At 63.9% G+C, this 24,604-nt stretch overlaps 4 protein-coding genes and 1 long non-coding RNA gene across 12 annotated transcripts; 1 reads left to right on the plus strand and 4 right to left on the minus strand.

Annotated features, from left to right (window-relative positions):
- Positions 1 to 90: 90 nt before the first annotated feature.
- On the minus strand, positions 91 to 3,447 carry TWNK (twinkle mtDNA helicase; the record flags this gene model as incomplete). Its single annotated transcript, XM_084525570.1, has 5 exons — positions 91 to 888; positions 1,009 to 1,150; positions 1,292 to 1,399; positions 1,607 to 1,847; positions 2,076 to 3,447. The coding sequence occupies 5 exons, from the start codon at positions 3,445 to 3,447 to the stop codon at positions 628 to 630; spliced, it is 2,124 nt and encodes a 707-aa protein (XP_084381696.1). The 3' UTR covers positions 91 to 627.
- MRPL43 (mitochondrial ribosomal protein L43) lies at positions 3,444 to 5,965 on the plus strand. Its single transcript, XM_084525571.1, has 3 exons — positions 3,444 to 3,576; positions 3,690 to 3,796; positions 4,618 to 5,965. The coding sequence occupies exons 1-3, from the start codon at positions 3,446 to 3,448 to the stop codon at positions 4,833 to 4,835; spliced, it is 456 nt and encodes a 151-aa protein (XP_084381697.1). The 5' UTR covers positions 3,444 to 3,445; the 3' UTR covers positions 4,836 to 5,965.
- Positions 4,895 to 16,770, minus strand: SEMA4G (semaphorin 4G). 8 transcript variants are annotated; one of them, XR_014694873.1, is made up of 17 exons: positions 12,192 to 12,603; positions 10,587 to 10,791; positions 10,263 to 10,411; positions 10,073 to 10,135; positions 9,890 to 9,988; positions 9,169 to 9,262; positions 8,941 to 9,054; positions 8,623 to 8,789; positions 8,318 to 8,487; positions 8,098 to 8,242; positions 7,777 to 7,999; positions 7,583 to 7,698; positions 7,345 to 7,496; positions 7,198 to 7,259; positions 5,750 to 7,099; positions 5,566 to 5,647; positions 4,895 to 5,482 (listed from the first exon to the last, which is right to left on the minus strand). XR_014694873.1 is itself a non-coding variant. In XM_084525568.1 (15 exons), the coding sequence occupies exons 2-15, from the start codon at positions 10,705 to 10,707 to the stop codon at positions 6,216 to 6,218; spliced, it is 2,559 nt and encodes an 852-aa protein (XP_084381694.1). In that variant the 5' UTR covers positions 10,708 to 10,791; positions 16,567 to 16,770; the 3' UTR covers positions 4,895 to 6,215. The 8 variants fall into 8 exon arrangements, 3 of the variants coding, with proteins under 3 accessions (XP_084381694.1, XP_084381695.1, XP_084381693.1); XR_014694875.1 differs by having other exon boundaries at positions 5,566 to 5,665; XR_014694874.1 differs by having other exon boundaries at positions 4,895 to 5,647.
- On the minus strand, positions 12,382 to 15,943 carry LOC311439643 (uncharacterized protein). The gene is made up of 2 exons (XM_084525572.1): positions 13,658 to 15,943; positions 12,382 to 13,538 (listed from the first exon to the last, which is right to left on the minus strand). Exons 1-2 carry the CDS (start codon positions 13,869 to 13,871, stop codon positions 12,760 to 12,762), a joined length of 993 nt encoding a protein of 330 aa, XP_084381698.1. The 5' UTR covers positions 13,872 to 15,943; the 3' UTR covers positions 12,382 to 12,759.
- Positions 16,771 to 20,163: 3,393 nt separating the features above from the next.
- On the minus strand, positions 20,164 to 23,360 carry LOC311439644. Its single transcript, XR_014694878.1, has 3 exons — positions 22,931 to 23,360; positions 22,530 to 22,687; positions 20,164 to 20,386 (listed from the first exon to the last, which is right to left on the minus strand). It is a non-coding gene; the product is annotated as an uncharacterized lncRNA (long non-coding RNA).
- Positions 23,361 to 24,604: the final 1,244 nt, after the last annotated feature.

Raw genomic sequence — 24,604 nt, forward strand, 5'->3', positions numbered from 1 at the left:
ACCCTAAATGCAGGGCACATGCCCAACCCGCACCCGCGGGGAGAAACGGGGCTCCACAGCCTGGATGTGGGGGATTTGGGATGGGTTACAGCATAGGGACACCCCCCTCCCCGGTCCCAGGTAGCAGAGGACAGGGCACAGGCACAGCACTCAACGTTTCTGCTTTAATAAAACCCCAAGGGTCGGACCCGGAGCCCACCGCGGGCTCCCCGCCGCAGCGGGGCCGGGCCACGTCACAGTATTTTGCCATAAAACGCCCCCAGGTCCCCCGGGGGCTGCTCCCTGAGGGTGTGATGCTGGTGATGCCCCACGAGAACGGGGGGTTTGGGGTGACCCCAAGCAGGGGCCGGACCCCGCAGAGCTGCAGGAGCCTCGCGGCACGCAGCAGGAGGCAAACCTGGACCGTGACCCCCCCGGGCATTTGGCCCCGCTTTCGCAGCTATTTAAGGACCTGCCCCGCGTCCAGAGACCCCAAATTCCAGGTGCCTTCTCTCCTGCTCCCCTCACACCCCGCAGGACAACGGGGCTGCTTCACACAGGAGGACAGAACACGGGCACATGGCCCTACTACTCCCGGTGCACCCCAAAACCGCGGTGCTCCATGGCCAGGGAAGGGAATCGCCGCGCTCAGGGCTTGCTGGAGCCTCCGGTGCTGGAACCTCCGTCCGGATCCTTCTTGGCCGAAGGCGCCTTCTCCTCCTTCACCTTCTTCAGCTTGGCCTTGCTCTTGCTGGAGGAGAAGGTGAGCGAGGCCTTGCTGAACTCCAGGGGGAAGACGCCCACGTCCCCGTCGAAGCGGTTCTTGGCCACCTGCAGGTACCGCTTCCCGGGGCCCGTCGTCAGCTTGCGGTCCTGCAGGATGAGGACGTTGTCGGCCTCCTGGCTGGCCTGCGGGGAGAAAAAAAAAACATCTCCAGGGGGTGCCGCGTGGGGAAAGGGGCGCCCCCGATACCCCACCCCGTCCCGGTGAGCTGTGGGGACAGCCCCAAAGCGGCCGGGAGGAGGCACCTTGGCGGAGCCGAAGATGGAGGCGGTCTGCAGCTCCTTCTCGTCGTCCTCCTTGCGGGGGTGGATGATCAGCGTGATGTGGCACGTGTTGTCCGTGGCGAACTTGCGGAAGGCACCGATGATGAAATCCTGGGCTGCGAGCCTGTGGGGAGGGACAGCGAGGGCACGTCGGGGGCAGCCCCACGCTCCCAGGGGCAGCCACCACCCCAAAATGGGGCTGTCGCGTTGGATGGGACCACAACAGGACACCAATTTGGTGTTATAAATCCCAGAGAAGTGTTACCTGTCTGCCGAGAGCTGCTCGTGCCCCATCATGAACTGCAAGTTGTCCACGACCACGTGGGTGATGTCGTACATGTAGACAGCGTGCTTCATGGTGTCGAGAACCGTCCTGCATGGGGGACACCAAAATTATTGGGGACACGGACACCGAGCCAGGCACGGTGAGATGCAGAAGAAAGCCAGAACAGCGCTGGTGACAGCAGGGACGCTGCCACGCAGCCCTGAGAGCCACAGCACGCCCTGCCCCACGTGTCCCCCCACCCCGCCAGCACACAGAGAGCGAGATTTTGGGGAGAATAAAGGGACGGGGCCGTACTTGATGTTCTGCTGGCCGTGGAAGGTCATGAAGTAGAGCGGCAGCTCCTCGAAGCGGTCGGCCCACTCGTCGTACAGCTCCAACTGGTCCTCCAGGCGCCGCGCCGCAAACTGGGTCAGCATGATCTTGGCCAGGCGGATGTTGTTGATCTCGAAGCTGCCCCACAGCGTGCACACCCCCTGCGTGCACAGGTCCAGCGCGTACTCGCTGATGAACGTCGTCTTCCCGCTGCCCGTCGGGCCTGGGGGAAAGTGAGAAATGAGCTGGGGGAGAAGACGCAACCCGTGCTGATCGCTCAGGAGGGTATTTGAAGGAAAAAACACCTGGATACAGCCAAGAGCAACCCAAACCCAGTGTTTCCACCAGGAACAGGCAGCACCCCACGCCTGGGTGCTCGCACATCACCCCAGCGCCCTGTGCATCTCCCAGCTGGGATTTGGGGGCTGGCTGCGCCCTGCGCGCCCCTCACCTGTGAAGACGGTGAGCTCGCCTTTGCGGTGCCCCTTGAGGAGCTTGTTGAGCTCGGGGAAGCGCGCCCACTTGACGCCGGCCACCTGCTCGCTGTTGGCCAGCTCCCCGAAAACCTCCTCGCGCAGCTGCCTGAAGGAGACGATGGACTTGTGGCCGGCGGGCAGGGCGGCGCGCAGGATCTTGGTGAGGTTCAGCCCCCGGTTCAACGCCTCCAAGGGCCGGGGCTGGAGGTCCCCGGGGCGCACCAGGGAGCAGCGCTTGACGCTCAGCTTGCGGGCGAAGAGCTTGGCGGCCTCCCAGGAGCGCAGGTCGTCGCCCAGCCACAGCGTGACGCGCTTGAACTGCTCCAGGTAGGGCAGCAGCGCCGGGGGCAAGCAGGTAGCCCCCCGCGGCAGGGCCAGGCTGGGCACCCCGGTGGCTTGGTGCAGGGCCAGGGCGTCGAGCTCGCGCCCCGTCAGCACCACCTCGGTGTCGCGGCGCCCGATTAAAGGCAACCCGAAGAGGTTGTGGTAGGCGTCGAAGCGGGGGAACGTCTCCTCCGCGGCGCCCACCAGCTTCAGCCCCCGCAGGGCGCCGTCACGGGGGGCGAACCAAGGGAAGACGAGCGCCCTGGCGGCGCGCAGGTAGCGCACCCCGAAACGCTTCAGGGTGGCGTCGGCCAGCTGGGCGATGCCGAACGCCGCCTTGGTGGCCCGGCTCTCCTCTTCGTCCAGCAGCTCCCAGAGCGGCAGCGCCCGCTCCCAGATGCGCCGGGCGGCCTCCCTCGCCCTCCTGCCTTCGTCTTCCTCCTCCTCCTCATCCTCCCGAGGGCTGGGAGGAGGCAGCCCACGGTGGCGCAGCTCCACGGCAGCCTGCAGGTCCTGCCAGGTGCCCTCGGCCAGCGTGGCGGTGCAGAGGAAGCCGCCGGTCGTCTTGTCGATGAAGAGCGTGAAGGGCGGCGCAGCGGGGCCGGGGGCGAAGAGGCTGGGGGCGTGCAGGCAGCTGTGGCCATCGTGGAAGGGCAGCCCCTGCTCACGGAGATACCTGCGGATCTCGGTGACCGACACGGCGGGGACAGAGGCAGCGGGCTCGGGCAGCACGGCCCTCTTGAAGCGGCGCTGCCTCATCCTCCCCACAGCCTTCTCCATCCCCACCATCATCATCATCATCACCCCCCCGCGGCTCCAAATTGCCGAGAACCCAGCAGCGGCTCTGCAGGGGCGCAGCGGCCCCGCCGCCATCTCCCCCCCTCGGCTTCCCCCCCTCACGCCGCGCCCCTCGCGTGGAGCCCGGCGGGCGCCGCCATTTCGCGGCCCGCCTCCCTCGTTCCTCCTCCTCCTCCTCCTCTGTTTCTCCTCCTCCTCCTCTTCCGGGGCAGCACGAGCCGCCATGACGGCCCGGGGGGCTCCCAGCAGGTTTTTGGGGGCCGCCCTGTGCTGCGGGCTGGGGCGCTACGTGAGGCAGCTGCAGCGCCTGCAGCTCCTCTTCAGCCCCGTCGCGCCCGACGCCCGCGGGGCCAGGTAGAGCGGGGATAATCGAGGTGTTTTGGGTTTATTTGGGGTTTATTTGGGGTTTATGGTGGTGTTTGAGCGCTGAGGGTGTTGTTCTTTTGGGGTTTCGGGCCGCCCCGCAGGCAGTTCGTGGAGGAGCGGGCGGCGGAGTTCGCCCGCGGGCACCCTGAGGTGGTGCTGTACGTGCGGAACGAGGGGGGGGCGGCCCCAGTGCTGCGGGCAGAGTACTGTGAGTGGGGGGACTGGGAGCACTGGGAGGGACTGGGAGGGACTGGGAGGGGAGGGGAGACTGGGGGGGAGCTGGGAGGAGAGGGAGGCTGGAGGGGGGGGGCGGGGAGGGGGGCACTGGGAGGGAGAGGGGGGGACTGGAAGGGACTGGGGGGGAGAGGAGATACTGGGAGGGAACTGGGAGGAGGGGGAGACTGGATGGGGAGTACTGGGAGGGGGGGTACTGGGAGGGAGAGGGGCAACTGGGAGGAGAGGGAGACTGGAGGGGGGATACTGGGAGGGGGGCACTGGGAGGAGAGGGGGGACTGGGGGGCCACTGGGAAGAGAAGGGTATGGGGAGGGGGGATACTGGGAGGGGAGGGGGACTGGGAAGGGAGGGGGAACTGGTGGGGGTAACTGGGAGGAGGGGGGGGACTGGGGGGAACTGGGAGGAGAGGGGACACTGGAGGAGGGATACTGGGAGGGGGGCATTGGGAGGGAGAGGAGGGACTGGGGGGCACTGGAAGGAGAAGGGTGAGGGGAGAGGGGGGACTGGGAGGGGAGGGAACTGGGGGGGTACTGGGAGGAGAAGGGGAACTGGGAGGGGACTGGGAGGGGATGGAACTGGTGGGACACTGGAAGGAGAAGGGTATGGGGAGGGGGGACACTGGGAGGGGCGGGGGAACTGGGAGGGAGGCACTGGGAGGGGAGGGGGCACTGGGGGGGCACCAGGAGGAGAAGGGGAAAATGGGGGCAGGCACCAGAGGGAGAGGGGTACAGAAGGAGGGGACACACAAGGGGGGGGCACTGGGGACCCCCCAGCCTCACCCCCCTGTGCCGCAGTGAACGGGACGGTGCGGGAGGAGCTGATCGCCAACAAGACCAGCGAGGAGATCGCCCAGCTGGCCACCAAACTGGCCAACCAGTCCGGCCTGGACGTGGTGCGCATCCGCAAGCCCTTCCACACCGACAACCCCAGCATCCAGGGCCAGTGGCACCCCCTCACCAACAAGCCCCCCGCCCTCCTCCTGCGGGGTCCCCGCCTGGCACCCCCCCAATAAAAAAAAAAAAAAAAAAAACACCAAAATCCTCGGCCCCTGTCCCCACAGAGACACCTCCAGACTGACCATCACGTTTATTGCCCCGGGGCTGTGCCAGGGGGGAGCAGGCAGGGAGGGTGATGCCCCCTTAGGGGCGTACGGGGTGGATTTTGCCCCCCCCCCCCAACTCTTCAGAGGGAAGAGGCAGGAGGGGGCTGATCTCTGGGCAACGTTTGGGGGTATGGAAAAGGAATTCCCCAGCCCAGGTTTGTCCTCCAGTGTCACCTCCTCCCTGTCACTGGGACACGGAGAGAGTTGGGGCGGGATTTGGGGATTCAAGGCTGGTGGCTGCCCCTGGTAGTGCCATGAATTGGCCCTACAGGAGGCAGGCCCTGGTGCAGGGATCCTCCTTGGTGCACAAGGGACCGCCGAGGGGACATCTTTGTGCCACGGGGGACAGGGCAGTGCCCGACACCCCCCAAACATCCATCGTGCCGCGGGGGAGGGCTGAAATGTGCCGTCTCCGGGCTGTGCGAGGACACAGGAGCGGTGCTGGTCCCTTCCCACACTGCAGGGCGAGGACAGGGACAACCCTTGGGGACAGAACAACCTCGCTGCCAGCGTCCTGCTGCCCGCCACCACGTCCCCTCTGTGCTGCCAGCAGCGCCCTGCGGGGAGGGAGCAGAGTGCCATCAGGGTTAACCCCCCAGCTGTAGGGCCACCTCCCCACGGCACCCATCCCACAACTCACTCGGCGCTACCGATCCCTCCTCGGGGTGGGCACGGGGTAGCTCTCCTCTTCCTCCTCCTCCTCCTCTTCCTCGCTGAGCGTCCTGCCAGGAGAGTGAGCCCTGGGGGGAGCAGACGTGGCAGCGGGCAGGGGCTGGCGGCCCCACAGCCCCCCCTGCGCCCCCCAATTCCCGCTCAGCACCCACCTGGCTGCCGGGCACCCGGGGCCAGGGCTGCCCGAGGGGGCGTCCTCACGTCTGGGACGGGGTCTCCGGCCTGGACAGACAGACGGACGGACGGACAGAAAGGCTCCCTCCCCTCCCGGCCCCGTGTCCACCTTCAGCCAGGCGCCAGCTCCTGCCTCCAGCTTGTGACCGCCGTCAGTGGTTTTTTTGTACTTAAATAAAGGTTTCAAATTTAAATAGATTCTTCTCTGGGCTTTTTTTTTTTTTTTTCCTCTCCTTTTCCGTTTTTTTGTTTTTTTTTTTTCTAGTTTTCGGACATCCCAAGTCTTTAAAAGTGAACGAAAAGCCGAAGGAACCGACGAGGCTGGGCCCGGCCCAACGCTGGCGGTCCCGGAGGTAGTTTCCACCTGAGTCTCATAACACTGCTGGCAAGGGGGGGGGGGGTGGGAGAAGGGGGCCGGAGGGGAGTTCCCCCCCTCCCCGGCCCCTACACGGAGCTCTCGTCCAGCTTCTCCACCAGCGTCGTGTGTTTCCTCTTCTCCAGGATCTTGCTGAGCTCCTCGGTGAAGGACGCGCTGCAGAGCGGCGAGGCCAGGGGCTCGTCCTGCTGCAGCAGCATGTAGCTGTTGCCGTTCATCTTGCGCAGGACGCTGGGCAGGGCGCCCACCCCGTTGCTCAGCTCCGAGGGCAGCAGCAGCGGCGGCGGCGGCGGTAGCAGCGGCGGCGGCGGCACCACCGCCGGCAGCTCCTTGACCGGCGAGGTGGCGGCCGTGGGCGCCTCGCCGGGGATGATGCGCAGGCAGCCGTCGGGGTAAGCGAGCCGCTCTTCATCCTCCTCCTCCTCCTCCTCCTCCTCCTTGCGGCCCTTGCGGAGGCAGCTGGCCGAGACCGTCTGCAGCTCGGCGTTGGCGGCCCGCGGCTCGCCCAGGACGTACTTGCCCTTGCGCTTCTCCAGGCAGGACACGTAGAGCAGGACGATGGCCAGCACGGCGCACAGCACCACCAGCACCACGATGGTGGAGACGTAAGCCACCTTGGCGTCGCCGGCCAGCCGGGAGGCGGCGTGCGGCTCGGCGGTGGCGGCGGTGGCGGCGGCGCGGGGCAGCTCGGGCAGCACGCTGAGGCTGTAGGCGGCCAGCAGCGTCCGCAGCCCTCGCTCCTCGCCGTAGCAGCGGTACTCGCCGCCGTGCTCCGGCAGCGTGTCGGTCACCAGCAGCCCGTCCACCCCCACGCGCAGCCGCTCCTGCCCCGCGCCCGGCACCTCGCTGCCGTTCAGCAGCCACACGGCCCGCGCCAGGTTGGAGCGCTGGTCGCAGGGCAGCAGCACGTCGTCCCCACGCAGCACCGTCCGGTTCTTCCACGGCAGGGAGCCTACGGGGGTGCACACCCCGTTGTTACGGTGTCACAGGTCCCCTCCCCGAGCCACCCGGCACCCCGTGAAGCCCCCACCCCTATGTGCGTGGACTCACTGCGCCCGGAGCCGCTCCGGCATCCCGCGTTGCCGCCCTGCACGTCCTGCACCAGCCCCGTGCTGCGGGACAAGGGGGGTCAGCACCCTGCAGCCTGCACAGCCCCGAAATTATCGGGGCGATGGGCACCCCCAGGGCTGTCCCTACCTGTCCCTGTTGGCCGTGTCACGGCAAGCCCGGCCGTCCCAGGCGCAGTAGGGGTCCCGGGCGAGGATGCAGTCGTAGCAGGAGGTGTACCTGGCGCAGGAGGCCAGGGGCACCTGCAGGACCCCGCTGGCTGCCCCCACGTACAGGCTCCTCTGGGGTGAAAAGGGCCAAGCTCGCAGCGTCGCCCCACGCAGGGGGCACCCCTGCAAGCCCCCCAACCCCGTTTCCACCCCCTCACCTGCTTGCGGGAGACCACCAGGGTCTCCACGGGCTGCGGCTCCCCGAACAGCTGCACCTCCTCGATGATGTGCACGCCGGAGTCCAGCACCACGGCCTTGTGCAGCCAGCCGTCCCCTGCGGAGCCGGGCGCTCAGGGGACACCAACCCCATCCCCGCTGCTCCTCGGGGACCCATCCCGCGTCCCGCACTCACCCGTCCCCATAAAGAGCACGTCGTAGGGGCGCCCGTCAAGGGCCCGCACGCGGTCCACGGCCAGGCGGCTGTAGGCCACGCTCCTCTTGACCAGCAGCGGCTCGCCGCCCGCCGGCTGCACCTCCTCGAACATCAGCGGGTGCAGCTTGACGAAGTCCAGCACGCTGTTGGGCAGGTCCTGCGACGAGTTGAAGCCCTTCCTGCGGGAGCCGTCCGTGATGCACTGCCCAGGGAACGTAGGGGGACACAGAGAACCATCAGCGGGTGGCTCACCCGCTTGCACCACCCCAAAAAAAAACCAAAAACTCCCCCGGAACTCACAGAGCCGGGCCGGGGCTCGGGCACGGCGCCGTCGTAGCGGGACCACTTGCGAGAGGAGTCCTGGTACTCCATGTAGGGGCCCTCGAAGGCGCGCTGCACCTCGGAGATGTTGTAGCGGCACACGGCCGACGCCTCCATCGTCCTCCTGGGCGCACAGCTCAAGTCAACCTGGGCTTTCCTTTTTTTTTATCCACCCCCATGCCCGCCCGGCCCCGCTCACCACTGCGCCGAGAGGGTGAAGGCGGCGTAGAAGACGGTGCTGGCCCAGCCGCCCCCGTCCAGGCTGCAGACGCTGCGCAGCACCTCGTAGTAGGGGATGTAGCACACCAGGCGGGCCTTCATGAAGGACGTCCACTTGCGCTGCAGGATCTTCTTCCCCCCCACGTCGCTCTGAAGGGCACGCGGGGGATGTTGCAGGCTGTTATTCTGCCCTGCCCGTGCCTCAGTTTCCCCCCCCCGGGGGGGTTAAACTCGGAGGCCCTGCAGCTGGAGGAGCGGCGCCCCGCTCCCCAGGGCCACCCTCACCTTGCAGACGCGGGCCACCCGGGCCACGCGGGCCACCTGGCTCTTGTCGAAGAAGGAGGTGGTCTCCTCGCCCGCCCGCTCCGTGAAGAAGTAGTAGATTTTGTCATCGTCCCCCACGGGGCTGTCCTTGCTCTCCCGGACCAGCACGGAGGCCACAAAGTCAGCGTCTGGGGGACGCAGGGTGGGAAGGTGGCACCCGGGGGCTCTCCAGGGTCCCTCCCTGCCTCGGTTTCCCCTTGCAGCAAAGCGCTCGGGGCAAGCACCAGTGCCACCAGTCCGAGGGGACAGGGACAGGGACGGGGATGGGGACAGCCCTACCGTTCAGCCAGTGCAGCGGGGACTCCTCCATCTTCAGCGGCCGCTGGTGCAGGTTCCTGCGGATGTCGGGAAGGCTCCGAAATTCGTAGCGCGTGGCCGTGTACAAGCCACCATCTGCGTTGGGGCGGGCACCCGTCAGCACGGCCACCACCGCGCAGCGGGGACAGCCCCAAAAACCCCCCCACGTCCACGTGGAGGAGTGTCCCGTGTGGCTACGGGGCCGCTTACCCACGATGAGGCCGGTGTAGCCGCGGGAGGGGTCGTAGGGGCACTTCTCCTTGCCTTCCTCCAAGCGGGCGGGCAGCGTGAACCTGTCGGCGTCCTGCGGGACCGGGGGCAGCGTCAGCGGGACGAGCCTCCCCCCAAAAAAAAACCCCACACGAGCGCCTGTGGGGTTTCTGCACCCCAGCAAGCCTCAGCCTGGCCAAGTGGCCGCTGCCCAGCCGGGCTGGGTCCCCCCGGGGCCGCGGCGACGTCGCTGTGTCACCGCAGGAGTTATTTTCTTTGGGGTTTTGCAGTTCAAAGCGCTTCCAATAATGACGGGGCCAAGCGGCGTGGCGGCTCCGTCAGCGGCTGGGGACAAACCAGACGGGCAGCAGGGCCGTGGGAACAGCCTCGCAGTGCCACGGGCAGCTGGGGACGTGGGGACGTGCACCGTGGCCCCTCCGTCCCCCCCGGGCTGCGGGAGGGACACCCCCAGGGACGCGCAGCGCGGCTCTGAGACCCCAAACACCAGCACATCCCACCCTTTTGTCCCCCCTCCGTGTCCCCACACGTCCCCAGCACCACCCCACTGCGGGATCAGAGTCCAGCCCCAGCGCCGGCGTGGGGACTGGCGGCGTCTGCGTGACATTGACCACGCCGCGGCGCTGCCACCCCAAAGCCACGCGCCCGGACACGGGGTCCCTGCGCCCCAAAAAGGGCCGGGAACGGGGTCGGGAGGACTCACGATGGCAGCGCAGAGCGGGTGGAAGGCGTAGGTGCCGCAGGTGTAGAGGTGCGTGCTGTTGAGCCTCTGCAGGAACCGCACGTGGTTGAAGCACTCGGTCTGTGGAGAGGAGGACGAGGACCCCGGTCACCAGCCGGTGACACCGCCACCGTGTCCCCCCTCGCCGCCCGGTGCTGGCCCTACCTTGTTGTTTCTGCCCTTCTGCAGGCAGTCCAGCTGCTTCTCCGGGGACGCTTCCCAATGGATCTGCACGGGGAAAAGCAGACACCACCTCACAACCCACCCTGTGGCACGGGGGAGGCTCCAAAAAGCCTCTCTCCCCGTTTGGAGGCCGCTCGGGGACGAGGGGACGGGGCCACGGGGCCGTGCTCACCGTGCGGTGCGAGCCGTCGGCCACGTTGCTGGCGTTGAGGGCGAAGATGGCCCCGCGGGCCCCCACGTAGAGGATGCCCCGCTCGTCCTCCAGCAGCAGCGTGGTGTAGTTCAGGCTGTGCCCGCTGAACCGCCGCACCCCGGAGAGCTCTGCAAGAGAAAATGGGGGCGCTGGGGGCGGGGGGCACACGGCCACCACCCCGGATTTTGGGATCCGGCTTCACGGGGGAAAGTCTCGAAGCGGTTTCTCGCCGCAAAGCACTCGAAAGCGGGCTGAGCTTCCTTCCCGTTTTCCCTCCCGGCACCCAAACTGCGCCCCCCTTACCCTCAAAGGTGACCGTCGTCCTGGGGGTGGCATCCAGGTCGGTGGCGGAGCGCCGGGACGGGTAGCCCATGACCGCGGCCACCAGGAGGGCAGCCAGGACCCTCAGCGTGCCCCCGAGCATCTTCCCCGGCCCCCAGCGAGGCTGGCCCCCGGGCTGGGGGGGCCCGGCAGAGCCACTGCTGGGGACGGGCTCCCCGGGACCCTCCTGAAACGCAGAGAGGGGGTCAGGGGTGCTGCCAGCCATGGGGGATTTGGGGACTCTCAGCCCCAGAGGCGTGCACGGGGGGTGAAGGCGCAGTGAAGGGGAGTGGCGGAGGATGCCACGGTCCCGTGGTCGGGGAGGCAAGCGCGTCACGAGACCGCACGTCTCTCCGCAGCAGGTGCAGGAGCAGAAGTGCCCCAAAAGCCCCCAGCAGCACCTGGCCGGCAGCCACCACGTGGGGACCGTCCCCGAGCTGTCCCCAGGCAGCTGGTGCGCCCCAAATGCCAAAGGGCTCTGCCCCTTCCCCAGATCAATGAGCCCCGGGGTCCCCGCAGGAGAGAGGAGCTGGCAGGAAGGAAAGCAAACCCCAAAAACACGGAAATTTGGCCTGAAACTGCTCAGGACAAAGGGCCGGGGAAGGATGCTCCAGGCACGTGCAGCGCAGGGCAGGGGAGAAGTGATCCGGAGCCATTTGGCTCCTCCACCAGGTCTTTCCAAACGAGGAGGTTGTTTTCCCCCCCAGTGTTTTTCCACTACATTTCAGCTTCCCTTTCATCAAAAGCTGCCTTGAAGCTCAGCATCTGCCTCCGCTCCCAGCCAGGAAGCAAAAAGCAAAAAAAAAAAAAAAACCCGGCCAAAAAGGCTGCCGCTCCCCCCAAACCCCACCTCAGCCGGCCCCGGGCAGGAGGTGTGAAACCAGAGCGGGGAGATAGCGAGGCGGGCGGCACGGCCCCGGGGAAACAAAACTGCAAGCGGGCTGGAGTGGGGCCGGGCAGGAGGACGGGGAGACGTGGGGAGGGAGCACGGGGCTGGGGATCCCAAAAAACAGCCATCAAGGTGCAGCACCTCCGTCCTCTTGGCCGGCAAGCGAGCCCGGAGAAAGGGGCACCCCGTTTCCTAAAAGGGACCCCCGGCACCCCACAGCTGCCTGGGGGCCTCGGGGGTGCCGAGGAGGACAGAGCCCGTGGGGTGTCTCCGATGGGGAGACCTCCCCGCAAAGCAGCCGGCACTAATCTGTTTGCTTAGGGTTTCCTTCTACACACACCAAAAATACCTGGCCCTCTAGCAAAGCTGTTCAAACACGCTCGGCTGCAGACGGTTTCCCTAAAGCAAATACCTCGCCGGCCGGGCTTCAGACAGAGGGGAGGGCAAAGCAAAACAAGGCAGGAACCAGAAGGGCCCAGGAGGAGCACGGTCCCGGTCCCAAATCCTGCTGGGGGTGGCTCCGACCCCTCGGTGTCACCCCAGAGCTGGCAGGGGGGCTTCAGCCCAACACCGCGACCAAAAGCAGCACGGCCATACAGACCAGACCACGTCTCCTGCCCCCAAACGAGCCCTGACCTTTGCTGGGTGCCCCCTCCCCGGCGTCCTGCCCCCGCTCACGCAGCGCCCGTGGACTTTACCCCGCGCCAGCGCCGCCAGGGCTCGAGGCAGGGCCGGGGCGCACGCGGCTGTTCCAGCCCAGCGGCTGCGCCCATGTGCAAAGGCTCCTTCGGCCCCGCTCTGCTCTTAACTTTGTCCCGAAGGAAACGAATCGCTGCGCTCCGAGGGCTGGTTAATGTTTTACTCCCAGGGAAGGGCTGTTTCCAGATGTTCTTTTTTTTTATTTGTTTTAGTGTGTGTGGGTTTTTTTTTTTAACACCTGAGGATGGGGGAAGGAGCAGGAGAGCTGAGAGCATCCCTGGTGCTTCTTGGATCACCGCGCCAGGCTCCTCCAGCCCCGCTGCTCCCCAAAAAGCAAATCCCAAGCTCAGGCTCCGTGCCAGGGGCAGAGAGCTCAGGGCCACGGGACGCACGCGGCTTTCCCGTCAGAAAAAGGGAAGAGGCAGAAGGAGGAACGCCACGGAGAGATTTCTCCACGGGAGGGAGACAAAAGGGAGAGAGGAGGCGGCGGCGGCTCTGCCAAAACCTGGGATTTGAGGGGAAAACCACCCGGCACCCCTGGGATGCTCCGGTGCTGGATGTCGGGCATCAGCTGCGCTCCCCGTGCCTGGCACGGGGACAACGCGGGCAGGGGGACCCCAAAAACGCCCCCAGCTGCCGGGCGGTGCTGGAGGAAGAGCAGGGCGTCACCAGCAGCCAGCCCCGGTCAGGTCGGACTGGGTTTACTGGGTCACAACTGGAGCGTGGCTGGGGCAGCCTCCGCTCTGCGCAGCACACCCAGACGAGCCGGCCCGGTCCTCGGCTCCTTAAAATGCCCACATCGAGCAGCAACACGGGCACGTGGGGAGCTTTGGGGTCTGCCCGAGGAGCGGCACGAGGCAGGGAGCTCCCCCAACATCCCAAATCCGCGCTCTGCAGGGCAGCAAACGCCTCGGAGCCCTGAAGCTGCGGGAATGGGGACGGGCGAGGGGAGCCCGGCAGAAGCGAGGAGCCGCGAGCGCGTCCCCGGTTGGAGAGAGGCTGCGAAATCCTGCGAGATCCCGCGGCGCCCGGCGAGGGCAGCTGGGATGAGGGTTGCCAGGCAACTTTAATTCGGCTTTTTCCCAACTTGCAGGCTGGAAAGCAGCCGCGGGGTCCAGCACCGGCTCCTCCCGGCACCGTCCCCAAACGCCAGCCCCAGCGGCTGCGTCCCGGGGCCGGAGAGGAGCCGCAGGACAGAAATTTCCCAAGCGGCCGGGGTTTTGCCAACAGCAGCAAGCAAAATGCCAACTTGCCAAAAGTCCTGCGGGAAAACGGGCTCTGTGATGCGTTTGGGTGCCGGTGGCTCGCAAGCTGGTGCTCCTTCCCCCAAATTAGGGATTCGGGTGCTGCAGAGGGGAAGGAGAGCGAACTCAGCGAGCCCCCAGCCAGCACGTCACCCCACATCCCCACGGCATCTGCACGGAGACACCGCAGGAGCCGAGGGGACAGAGAAGTGAAACAAAACCTGAAGGGAGCCGAGACACCGCCGGGACGCCGCGGCCGGGCGCTGACTTCCCCCTGCTGCCAGCCCTGCCCCGTACGGGACGGGGATGTGGGGTGTGGAGCCTCAACACGGGGCCCGGGGGATGCTGCAGGGATGCTCTGCAGGGAACGAGGGGGAAAAGCAGCCGCGGGGCGAACGAAGCCAGCCCCGATCCCACCTCCGGCACCCTCAGCATCGCCCCGCACCACGCTGGGGAAGCGCTGGGAGGAAGAGGCGGACGCAGCGCTGGGAACGTCGCCACCAAAAATCAACAGTTTTTTTTCTGTGCCTTTTTTTTTTTTTTTTCCTCGCTGTGGCAGGCCGGGACGGCACGGCTGGACGGACAGACAGACGGACGGACAGCCCTACACGCCACAGCAGAGGTTCCCAGCGAGGGGGCGTGCGGCGCCTCGCTCACACGCCGCAGCTCGTCGCAAGGGGCTGGCTGGCTGCGAGCTGCAGCTCAGCCTTACAAGGCTCTGCGGCCGAGGCGCGTTGCTGCCACGGCACAACGAGCGGGATCGTTTCAGAATTCGACTCCCAGGAACAATTAAAAAAAAAAAAAAAAAAAAGAAAGAAAACAACCCAAAGCCCCAGCCTTAAATTTAAAGGGACGCTGCAGAGCCCGCTGCTGCCGGCGTAGCCTCGCTCAGGTTTTGGGGGCTTTTGGGTGAATTCGGGGCCGTTTTCATCCCCGTGGACGCTTTGTTTCGTCTGGCTGGGCTCGTACAATGCGGGGCAGTGAATTTGCGCGGGGGTTTGCTCAGAGCTGCTTTGCCTTCCACTTTCTTCTCGGGTTTCAGAGCCGCGTGCTGCCCACGGCGCCGTTCCCACGGAGGTGCCCGGCACGGCGAGGGGGCTCCCGGCCCGCAGGGTTTTGGGGCACATCAGAGGCTGCGGGGGCAGCTGGAGCCCGACCAAGCCGGCCTCGCCCCAGTTCAAGGCTTCTGACCGCAAGCCCGGCCCTCTCCCGTTTTATTTATCCCAAAGATAAACTGTTTTTTTCTTCTCCTCTTCCCGAACGGCCAGCAAAACCAGATGACAGCAGCGTTTTTGTCGGTCCCGGCTTAACCCGACCTCATCTTGTTTGCTTGGGTTGCCCTCCGAGGAAGCTTCAGTTTCGGGGTCAGAGCGGAGCCCACGGCCTTTTTAACTCCGGGTCCAAAGCCCGCACTCTCGGAGCCCTGAGCTTTTTCCCTCGGCCTTTCCCGGAGTGGTTTGCGTGCAGCCAGCCCCGGCGGGGATTTGCATGGGCTCGGCAGCAGGAAGAGGGGAGAGACTCCCAGTCCCAGCACGATTTGGGACAGCCTCATCCTCCAAGCATCAGCCTTTAAGACCCCAAAACCCTCCTCCTGCTGCCCCCCAGCTGGTTCAACCCATCCAGGAAACATCCCAAAGCACCAGGACCTCTTAGGACCCCCCAGCAGAGCCCCACAACCTCTCACCCCCCCCAGCTCCCCAGCAAGCCCCGTCACGACGCCGTGCCAAGCCCGGGGGGGGTTGGAAATCCCCAGCCCCCCGGGTGCTGGCCGTGCACGCTGCCACGGGCAGCCCCGCCGAGCACACCTGGCTGCTCTCGGCCCGAATTCGCTGCCAGCTTTTGCCCAAAAAACCTCCCGGCTCCGGCATTCCTGGCGGGGAAAGCAGGGAAAGGTTCACGTGGATGTTGGTTGGGAAAAAAAAAAAAAGGGGGGGGGGAAGAAAAAGCCTGACGCCACAAAGCCCTGGCTTGCAGGAACCGAAAGGGTTGCGTCGGGTTTGTCGGGTTTCATTTTCCTTGTTGCTTTGCTTTTTTTTTTTTTTTTTTTTTCCCCTCGGGTTGCAACACAAACCCCAAAGCCAAGATAGAGATCACGGCAGCGGGGGGCAGCTCTCCGCCCCGCAGCCCTCCGGGCACCTCCGGCCCGGCCAAGGCCACGTCCCAGGGGGGACCAAAAAGGGGGACGGGGTCCAGGTAGGGGCTGAGCACGGGGAGCACGGCCAGATCCTACCCAGCCGGAGAGGGGAGAAGCAGCAGGAGCCCACGGCGGCAGCACAAGTAGCACAAACCCCGGCAGCGCTGTTATTAATAATTTCCCAGCCTCTGGGGGGAATCTGCGCTCCTCATCCATTTTGGGCAGCCTCTTTGTCTCCCCGGAGGATTTTTCTTGGCACCACCAGAGCCCTCTCACGGTGTGTGTGTCCCCCCCCCCATTTCCCAAATCGAGCCCCGCGATGTCAAGGCCGTGTGCGTGCCGCCAGACAGAGCCCAGACCCCAATCCCGGCTGCACGGCGGGTCCCTCCTGCCCCCAGCCCTGCACAGCCCCGACCCCACAGCCCCCCACAGCCCCCCGCAGCCCCCCACAAGGTTGCACGGCTCTGCTGGGGCCCCCGATAGCTCCGGGCTCCCCCCAGCACAGCCGTGACCCCAAGCTTGCAGCCGTGGGGGGCTGCACCAAACCCCCCCCAGCTGGAGCCCTGCCTGCTGCAGTCACCTCACCCCTTGTTGCCCCTACCCAGGTCCCCCAGCCCCCAAAACTGTCCCCCAAACTGTCCCCAAAGCCGGGCACCAGCGCCTACACCACCCCCACGCATCCCTCCCCCCTTTCAGCCCTCGCCTCCCCGAACCCCCACCTGCACCACAACCCCCCCCAAATTCTCCCCTCTCCCCATGGCTCTTCTCCGGCTCCCCCCACCCCCACCCCCTCTATGGGGCGCCCCACATCCCCCCAAACCCTCCCCTCCCTCCCCCAAACAGCTCCCAGCCCCCTCCTCCTCCCTCACCACCCTACCCACGGGCGCAACCCCCAGCCCTCCCGCTGCCGGCCGGGCCCCCACCCCCCCAAAAAATCCTCACCCCTACACGCTCCCCACATGCGGGCCAACCCGACCTTGCCCCTTTTTCACTCGCCTGCGGCTCGGCGCGGCTCCTCTCGGCTCCTTTCGGCTCGGGGCGAGCCGCCCGGCGCAGGTCGCTGCGCGCAGCCCCGCCGTGGGCCGTGCCGAGCCGCCCCGCGCCGCCCTCTGCCGGCTGCGCGCAGCCCCGCCGGTACCGGGCCGGGTTTGTGTGGGGTTGGGAGCGACACCGGGGCTCTGCCCCCCTCTAAAAACCCCAATTGAGAGGCCCCGGGACCGTCCCTGCTTCGTGGCACCCCCCCCTCCTCGAGGTTGCCGTATCTGGGCAGCGCGCCCGGCGTGGCGCGGAGAGGGGCAAAGTCTCCCAAAGCGTGCGCCCAGCGGGGGGACGTGGCCTTAGGGGCGGCGGAGAGGGGGGTTTGGGGATGGGGGTGGCCCCACCGTGGGCTTGGGGTGGGGTTTTGGGGGATTGGGGGTTCGCCGGAGGGGTGCTGAGCCCCTTGGGGTGTCCTGGTGGTGTGGGTGCGTGGCACGGTGCCACCTTGTGCCATGCCACGCTCACCGTGTCCCGTGTCCCACCGTGCGTCCCCCTACAGCCTGTGGTCAGCCAGCAGGAGCTCTTTTTGGGGCTGGGTAACCCCAAAGAGGCCCCACACGGAGCCTTGGTGTCCTGGGTGGCTTCTGCAGCTCCTCCCGTGGCTGGGCCGTGTTTGCCAAGCCGTACAGCACCTGGTGCCGGCACGCTGCCAGCGGGCACCGCGCGGCCGCTCCTCTCCACGCCAACCCCATAGGAAAGGGGGTAAAGAGGCCGTGTGTCCCCCCTGTCCCTTAGCCCTGCGCCCCACAGCCGGGCTGGGTGCCAGGTGGGAGGTGCTGGAGAGCGATTTTTGGAGGATGGCTGCGGGATGAGGGTCAGCCCGCATGGAAACTGCTCCTCACCACCTGGACGTGGGAAATCTGGGGGGGGGCAGAGCCAAAATAAAACCTCCGGGGCCTCCTGCGGGCACGGTGCCTGCCCCCATGGCCCTTTTTTTTCCAGCACAAACTCTCAGCCTGCACTCCTGGGGCCCTACGAGCAGAGGGGAGACCCTAATCACCTCCTCCTGTGTTGTTGGCTTCCATCCCACCCCGCCTGCACGCTCGGGCAGCTAATTGCCATTTCCTCCCGTCCCTGAGCAAAACCCGAGCGGCTCCACGCCTCGCCTCCCACCCCACAGAAATCCGTGGGCTGTGCTCTCCCCGACCTCCCGTGGGAAGCGAGCAGGGCCCTGCTTTTTAGGGATCTCAGCAGGGTGAATACTAGAGGCTTTCCCCAAAAAAAAGGCACCCCAAAAAAAGGCACAGAGGGGAGGCTGCCTGCGTGCCTGCTGTCCTGGGAGAGGGCAGGCAGGTCTGGCCCGTCCCGTCTCATCCCATCCCGTCCCGTCTCGTCCTGCAGCAGGGCTCCTTGCCCACCCACGTGGCTACAAGCCCAATTTGGGGTTGCGCTAGCTCCCGGCCTCGCAGCGGGGTAATTAGTGCATGAGCAAGGCGCGAGCTGAGCCCGGCGCGCTGCGTAGTTACAGGCCCGAGCTTGCGAGGCTTTAATTAATTAACGCGACTCATCAGCAGCTGGAAGGAGATCTATTTCCAGAGCCCTCCGCTCGCTCTGCTGCCCCCGTGAGATCCTCCGAAGGAATTTAGGGCCCCGCTGGCGCCCTTTGCCTTCTTCTCACGGCTTCCCGGGGGCCTCGGCGGGGTCCCAGCAGCCGGGAGCCGAAGCCAGCCCGGCCCCGTGGGGCAGCAGAGGAGCCGCCGTGGTGCCCTGCCCAGCCTGGCTGCTCGTTAATTGGGCTTTGCTCTCGTTCCCAAAACCGGGCTGGTTCCCACCGTGCCTGCCCACAGCCCGCTTCACCCCTCTGATGCCCAGCCAGCACCACCAAACCCCAAATTCCACCCACATCCCCACCCCCCAGGTGACCGGTACCTCTAAGACAGCCCCGGCACCCCGATGCCTTGCAGCTGGGCTCTCCCCATCGCACGCACGGAGCCCCAAATTCGCCTCCTTTGGCCCAAAACCTCGCCCTCGCCCCGAGCGGGAGCAGAAGACACAACCCCCAGCCCGGGGATTTGGCTGGCTGCCACCACGAGTTACAAAACCTCCTCGCTCGGGGATTTATGAAACCCGCAAAGCCCCGCGCTCCAACCATGCCAGCACGCCCCGTGCCTGCTGCCTCCCGGCCCCTTGATTTTGGGGTTTCCTCTCCCTCTTTGCCCCCATCCCTCCAGCAGCACTCGGGACTTCCCAGCCTGGCTTTTCTGCAGAAAACCGTGGGTAATCCCTGCCAAATGCCCCGTATGGGCCCTGGGGTAAATGCCCCAGGGGGCAGAGGGCACAAGGATCCTCTTCCCTTGGAGCAAACTTTCCCAACCCCTCTTCCTTCTGCGGGCTGGGAGCCAGCGAGGAAAATTACAATTGCTGAGGGATTTGTCTGAGAAAGCTGCGACGTGCCAGGAGGCAGCGGCACGGCCCCTGCTGCCTCAGCGCCAGCTCAGGGCTGGGTTTCTTGTAGGGCCGGGACTTTTCTCTCCTCCAAGCCCGGCTAACCCCATCCGCACTGCGAGGGAAAGGTGGCACAGTAAATAACCCACCAGCAGCCGAAGCCGAGCTCGTCCATCACTCTCAGGGCTTCCCTTCGTCTCTGACACTTTGAGAGGGGCGAGGGGGCAGGGGAAGGCGAGGAGCTTCCAAAATTTATCAGCTGGGGTTTGAAAATACAGCCCCGAGCAGCGCCACGCCTGCCTCTGCAGGAGGGATCTGGGAGACCCGCGTGGCAAACGGTGTCCCTGGAGGGATGGCCCGGCCAGGCACAGAGAGGATTTTGGATTTTCTCTCAGAAATCCAATGATAAAGCCGAGGGGACGTCAGGAAGAAGCACGGTGACGTCTGAGTCCTTGGCCTTCACGGCCAGACTCTGCCCCAGCGGGGTGCCGGGGAACGAGCGGCTGAAAAACGCTGCCCCATCCCGACAAGCATTTAAAACCAATTTAGGCTGAGTGACAACGATGCTCAAAGCAAGAATTTCTCTGCTGAGACAAAAATGAGCTATTTCGGTCTCGCCTTTGCTTGTAGTTTTCCTTTAAAGTCGGGAGGGCTGGCAAATAAATGCTGAGCAGGCACGGCCCCGAGCTCCCACCCTGCGTTGGGGAGATGCTGAGCGCGCACCAGGACGCTCCCCAGGGCCACCGCCGCATCCCCGCGCCGTGCAGCAGTGCCGAGGGCGATGGTTTTGCCATGGAAACATCTCCCTCCTAACAACACAGCCATCAGCACGCGTCCCAAAAGCAGCCCGGCTTTCATTCCGTGCTGATTTTTGCTTCCAGCCGAGGAGCGCTGCAGCCTCCCCCTCCCCCTGCTTTCGTTTTTATTTTTAAAGTTGGGGGTTAACCCATCAAAAGCACAGCATGGGCCCGAGGCTCCTCTCACGTCACCTCGTGGGCTCTTTAGACACGGGTGATGTTTCAAATGCCCGGTGTTAAATGTTGGAGGTGGAACATGCACCTCCCCAGCCTGGCTCTGCAGCTCAAAACCAGCGAAATTTCTCCGCAGCCTTCGCTAATTGATTTGTTTCTGACTGCTACCTCCGCCCAGGACTGTCTGACCAAGTTAATATATTCCAAAGCTGGATTGTTACTTTTTTTTTTTTCCCCTTACGTAACCAGATTTTGGGAAGTTGCACTGAGACGCCTCCCAAAGAGTTTTTTGTCCCGGGGTGTTTTCAGAGCGGGCAGCACTCAGGGCGCATCTCCTGTTACGTGACGGGGCAAACGGGGCGCGCGGGAGTCAGCCGAATTCCTTTGATTCGTGTCCCTGCGTATCCGCACAGCTCATTTACCTTTATAAACAAAACAAAAAGGCAGAGAGGAGAAGAGGAGGGAGCTGTTAAGCAGGATGGTGGCAAAGCCAGCAGGGCGCACGCCGGAGGGCCGGCTTAATGAGCTCCACGTTCCCTCCCCGGCTGGCTGGAGCCAGCGCTGCTGTCCCAGCAGGGCTGACGCTGTCCCCACAGGCACCCCGCAGCCCTGGCTGCTGCCACCAGCCCCAAACGGGACGCTGGGGGGGGGCTGTGGGGCTCCAGCCCCCGGTGCCACCATCCCCACTGCTGTGCGAGGAGCATGCGGGGTCCCCCTCCTACCTGGCCATGGCTTCTCTTCAGGGAAGGCACGAAATAGGAAGGCACGAAACAGGAAAGCATCGATTTTGCACCGCAAGCCGAAGCTGATTCATGTGCCCGCCCTGCCCGCAATGTCCCCAGCACCTCCCCTGCAAGGACACTGCCACGCGAGGTGCCCGTCACCGCCGTTTATTCCCGTCCTTTCTGACCCGCAGGGTAAGAAGCAGATCGGGGCGCTGCGGGCGCGGAACGAGCGGCTTTGTAGGTCCCATCGGGGCGTAAAAGCCCCATTAGGAACCAGAGCACGACGCGTGAATAATGCTCCCTTTCTTCCAGCACGCACCTCAACGCCCTTTAAATAAAGGTAAATGGTTATTTAGGGACCGGGCACAGATGACACATCTGCTGGGGAGCACGGCCCTACAACGGGGCTGGAGCAGTGAGTGTGCTCACCGCAGCGCCGATAGGATTAGGGATTGCCCAAGGGATCCCGGGCAGAAGAACAGCGGGGAGATGGCTGCAAATCCTACACGTGTGCATTTACGTGCTGCCCGCTAGCCGGGAGCCGCAGAGGAGCCGTCCCTCTCCTGCCACAGAGGGGCAGGAAGGATTTGGAAGGGCCCTTCAGGAGCCAAGCGGCTCGTTTCTGGAAAGCAGCGAGCAGCCCAGCCTTGGCGGCCTTCCTTAAATCCTTTCAGCAAATAACTGCAGCGACTGCCAAAAGTTGCCTGATAACGCAAAGGCAGGGAGGGACAGCGAGCCCTCCTCTCCCAGGCCCGCTGAGCTCCCTTTTGTCTTTGCAAGCACAAAAGCCACGCTCCGGGCTGGAGCAGGGCGAGGTTGCCCCCAAGAGGCAAATCCGACACAGCAAGCACGGAGGGAAAAACCCCGAGTTCTGCCCCAAAGACAGCGCCTTGCCCTTATTCTTCCTGCTCCACTAGCTGCCAACAGCTACTGGATGGGGTGGGAGGGGAGGAGGCGGCTTTTGGTGGGTGGCTGCTTGGCTTTACCACGTCCTGCTGGACATCCTGAACCATACGATGTTTCTCCAAGTCTTTCTTGCAATGTCATTAAGGACCCAAACAAAAAAAAAAAAAAAAGGACACTGGGTTTTCCTCAGCCACGTGAGAACTGGTCACAAAGACCTCCAGAGGGCTGGCGTGTGACAGCTCTGACAGCGACTTCTCTCAGGAGCAGGAGAGAGACAATCGGGAACGTGACACTTTGGGACCTGAGACGGGGTGACACAAAACCCCTCGCTTCACCCCTAATGTAAAAAAAAAAACAAAGGCCCAGCACATCGGACCAGAGCCCCAGGGCCTTGGGGGTGCAGGAAGAGGACAGGCACGTGGGGATGCCTCCTGGCACCGTCCCGCTCCCTCCAGGGATCTACAGCTTGAAGCTTTCTCAGCCAGGGATGGCTGCTTTTTTTGTAGCCCCTGATGGGTTTTTCTGCCACAAAACACTTTTTGAACATCTTGGCTTTCAGCATCCCCAGCATCCCGAGGCAGGAAGATCCCCAGCTCCGTCTCCTTCGGTTTACTTTGAGCCTTCACACTAATAAAAGCACTACGGAGTCTGAAGCCAAATTACAGAGCGGCGTTGAATAACTCCTCTCTCTGCCCTTTTTTTTAGGCCGTGTGATTGTAGAGCTCCCATCTCACCTCCCAGCAGCACCACTATTACCCACGGCCGAGCTGAGCAGACGCAGAGCACGGCGCCTTGCTTTATCCCCACCCTAGGAGCACACACGTACGCAGGCTCCCTCCCGAAGGGCTAAGCCTAGAGGCTGATACACCCCAGCGAGGGCTGGGGCCACTCTCCGAGATCCCACAGCCAGCAGAGACGCGCCCCAGGTACTCACTGCGGGCTCCTCGCAGTCCTCCTGTGGCACGGCCCCGCTGGGCACGGCCCCGCATCCCCGAGGAGCTCACCGCCGGCTCCGAACCACGGGTGGCATCTCCAGCACAGCTGCTCCTGCCAGGCTGACACAGCTCCTCGGCGAGCAGCAGCTGCGTAGCGCTGGGAAAAGAAAAATACAGAATGAGGGCAAGGGGAAAAAAAATAAAAATAAAAATGGGCTAATAAGAAGAGAAAGTCAGCCGGAATGAAAAACGCGCTGCGCGAACTTCGCTGTGACGGTGCTGGAGCACAGATGCTGGAGAAATAGGTTAGCACACGGGGGAGGGAGGAGGCTCCCCCATAAATGTGCTCCATAAATGTGGAAGGGAACTGATACGCAGCGCAGCTCCTACGTGGTCTCACCTGCAGCCAGGGGACACAGATTCGGTTTCAGCACGCAGATCAGTGTCTACGAGCCTGACTGGTGCTGTCTGAAGAGCCCGCAGCTGCCCTGCGTGATTTCCATCGCCTCTACGAAAGCCTGCAGGGTGAATAAAGCACAGAACATCCTGCCTAGCCATCCTCCTCTCCCCAGCGCCGAGCCTGACAGCTTGCAGCTCGAATTTTGATTCCAACAGCAGCCTGCGGAAGAAATGGGCCTCCTGCTACTGCCCGAGCTGCAAGAGCCAGGACTTTCATCTCCAAGCAGGCTTTGAGAAAAGAGAGCCAGGGACAGGTAGCCAAGCCCTGGAGCCTTTGAGCCAAGCCCCAATTCCCAGCACTTGCCACCCTGGGGAAGGGCAGTGGCCTTTCAACATCTCCAGGGCTGGTGGCAAAGCCTGAGACACCTCAATATCAGCCAAAGGAACACTTCCAGTTGTTCCATTTCCCTCCCCGTTACCGCCCCACATGGAACTGGGGGAGGCAGGGCTGCTGGAGGAGACAAAATGTTATTCAGCAGGCTGAGAGAGGGGAGACAAAGAACTACAAGGCATCCAAAAGCTGCTTAAAAGCCACGTGGAAACGCATCTCCGCAGGCAGCACTTCCACCCAGCAAGCACGGGGCCTGGCTTTCAGCACCCGGACCGAAATATCAGGGCAGGAAGATGGGAATGTTTTTCCTCTCTCACCACCCGGCGCTACTTTCGATACCCGATAACGCGCTCCCTTTCAACTTCCTTGCTGCCGGGATGAAGAAATGCTGGCTGAAAGCAGCAGGCAGACAAAACTAAAAGCGCCTCGGTGAGGACAAGCCCTTCGAGGAATCGACTTTCTCTGGGAGCCTTCCCATCAGCAGCCCACGCCGCTCCCCAGCACTGAAAGGCCTTTTCAACACGAGATAAGGAGGGGCCCCCATCAGTTAAGCTGGCAAAACATCCACAAGGCAAAACACCGAGATATTTCACAGCCTGGGGGGGAAAAAATCACAACATGAACGTCATTAGGAACGTCATTAAGAGCACGCAGATAATGTAAACCACCAGGAGCGGGCTAAATCCATCAGCATGACCTCTATGGGCAGCTCCTCACCCCCAATGTGTTCAACAAGGGCAGCGTACATCCCTGCCAGCCCCTCAAAGCACAGAGCTTGGCTGTGCTCAGGAAGCTAACACCACAGCATCCATCCCTTATTATTAAAAATAAAAAAATCCACATTAAAACGCCACCTCTGTAATCCTACCAGGTAGCAGCCCCTCCAGCTGCTCTGCCAGTAAGAGCAGCGCGCTTGTTCCACAGGCGGCTGCTTTTCCCAAAGCTGTCCTCGGATTTGGGGACTTCAGAGAATTCCTGCAGCCGCTGCATCAATGAAGCAGCCGCGTGCTACTGACCTTCAGCCAGACCTGCCTGCGAGTCATTAATCACTTGTGAAATCCCCATCCATTACCGAGTTCCACAACACAACGGTGAGAACGTGAAACGTGCTGGCCGGTTTCTCCAACTCAGAAGCAAACTTTAAGCCACGCAGAGGCTTGTCAGAAGGAAAAAAATAAAAAAGAAAAGCCACAAATGTATATTTTATAGGCAGCCTTTAATTTTTTGTCTGTGATTACTGCAATAAAGTGCATCTAATTGTCCGTGAAATGAGATAACATGGTT

Source organism: Aythya ferina (genome assembly GCF_964211825.1).
Source record: "Aythya ferina genome assembly, chromosome: 7".
Lineage (NCBI taxonomy): Eukaryota > Metazoa > Chordata > Aves > Anseriformes > Anatidae > Aythya > Aythya ferina.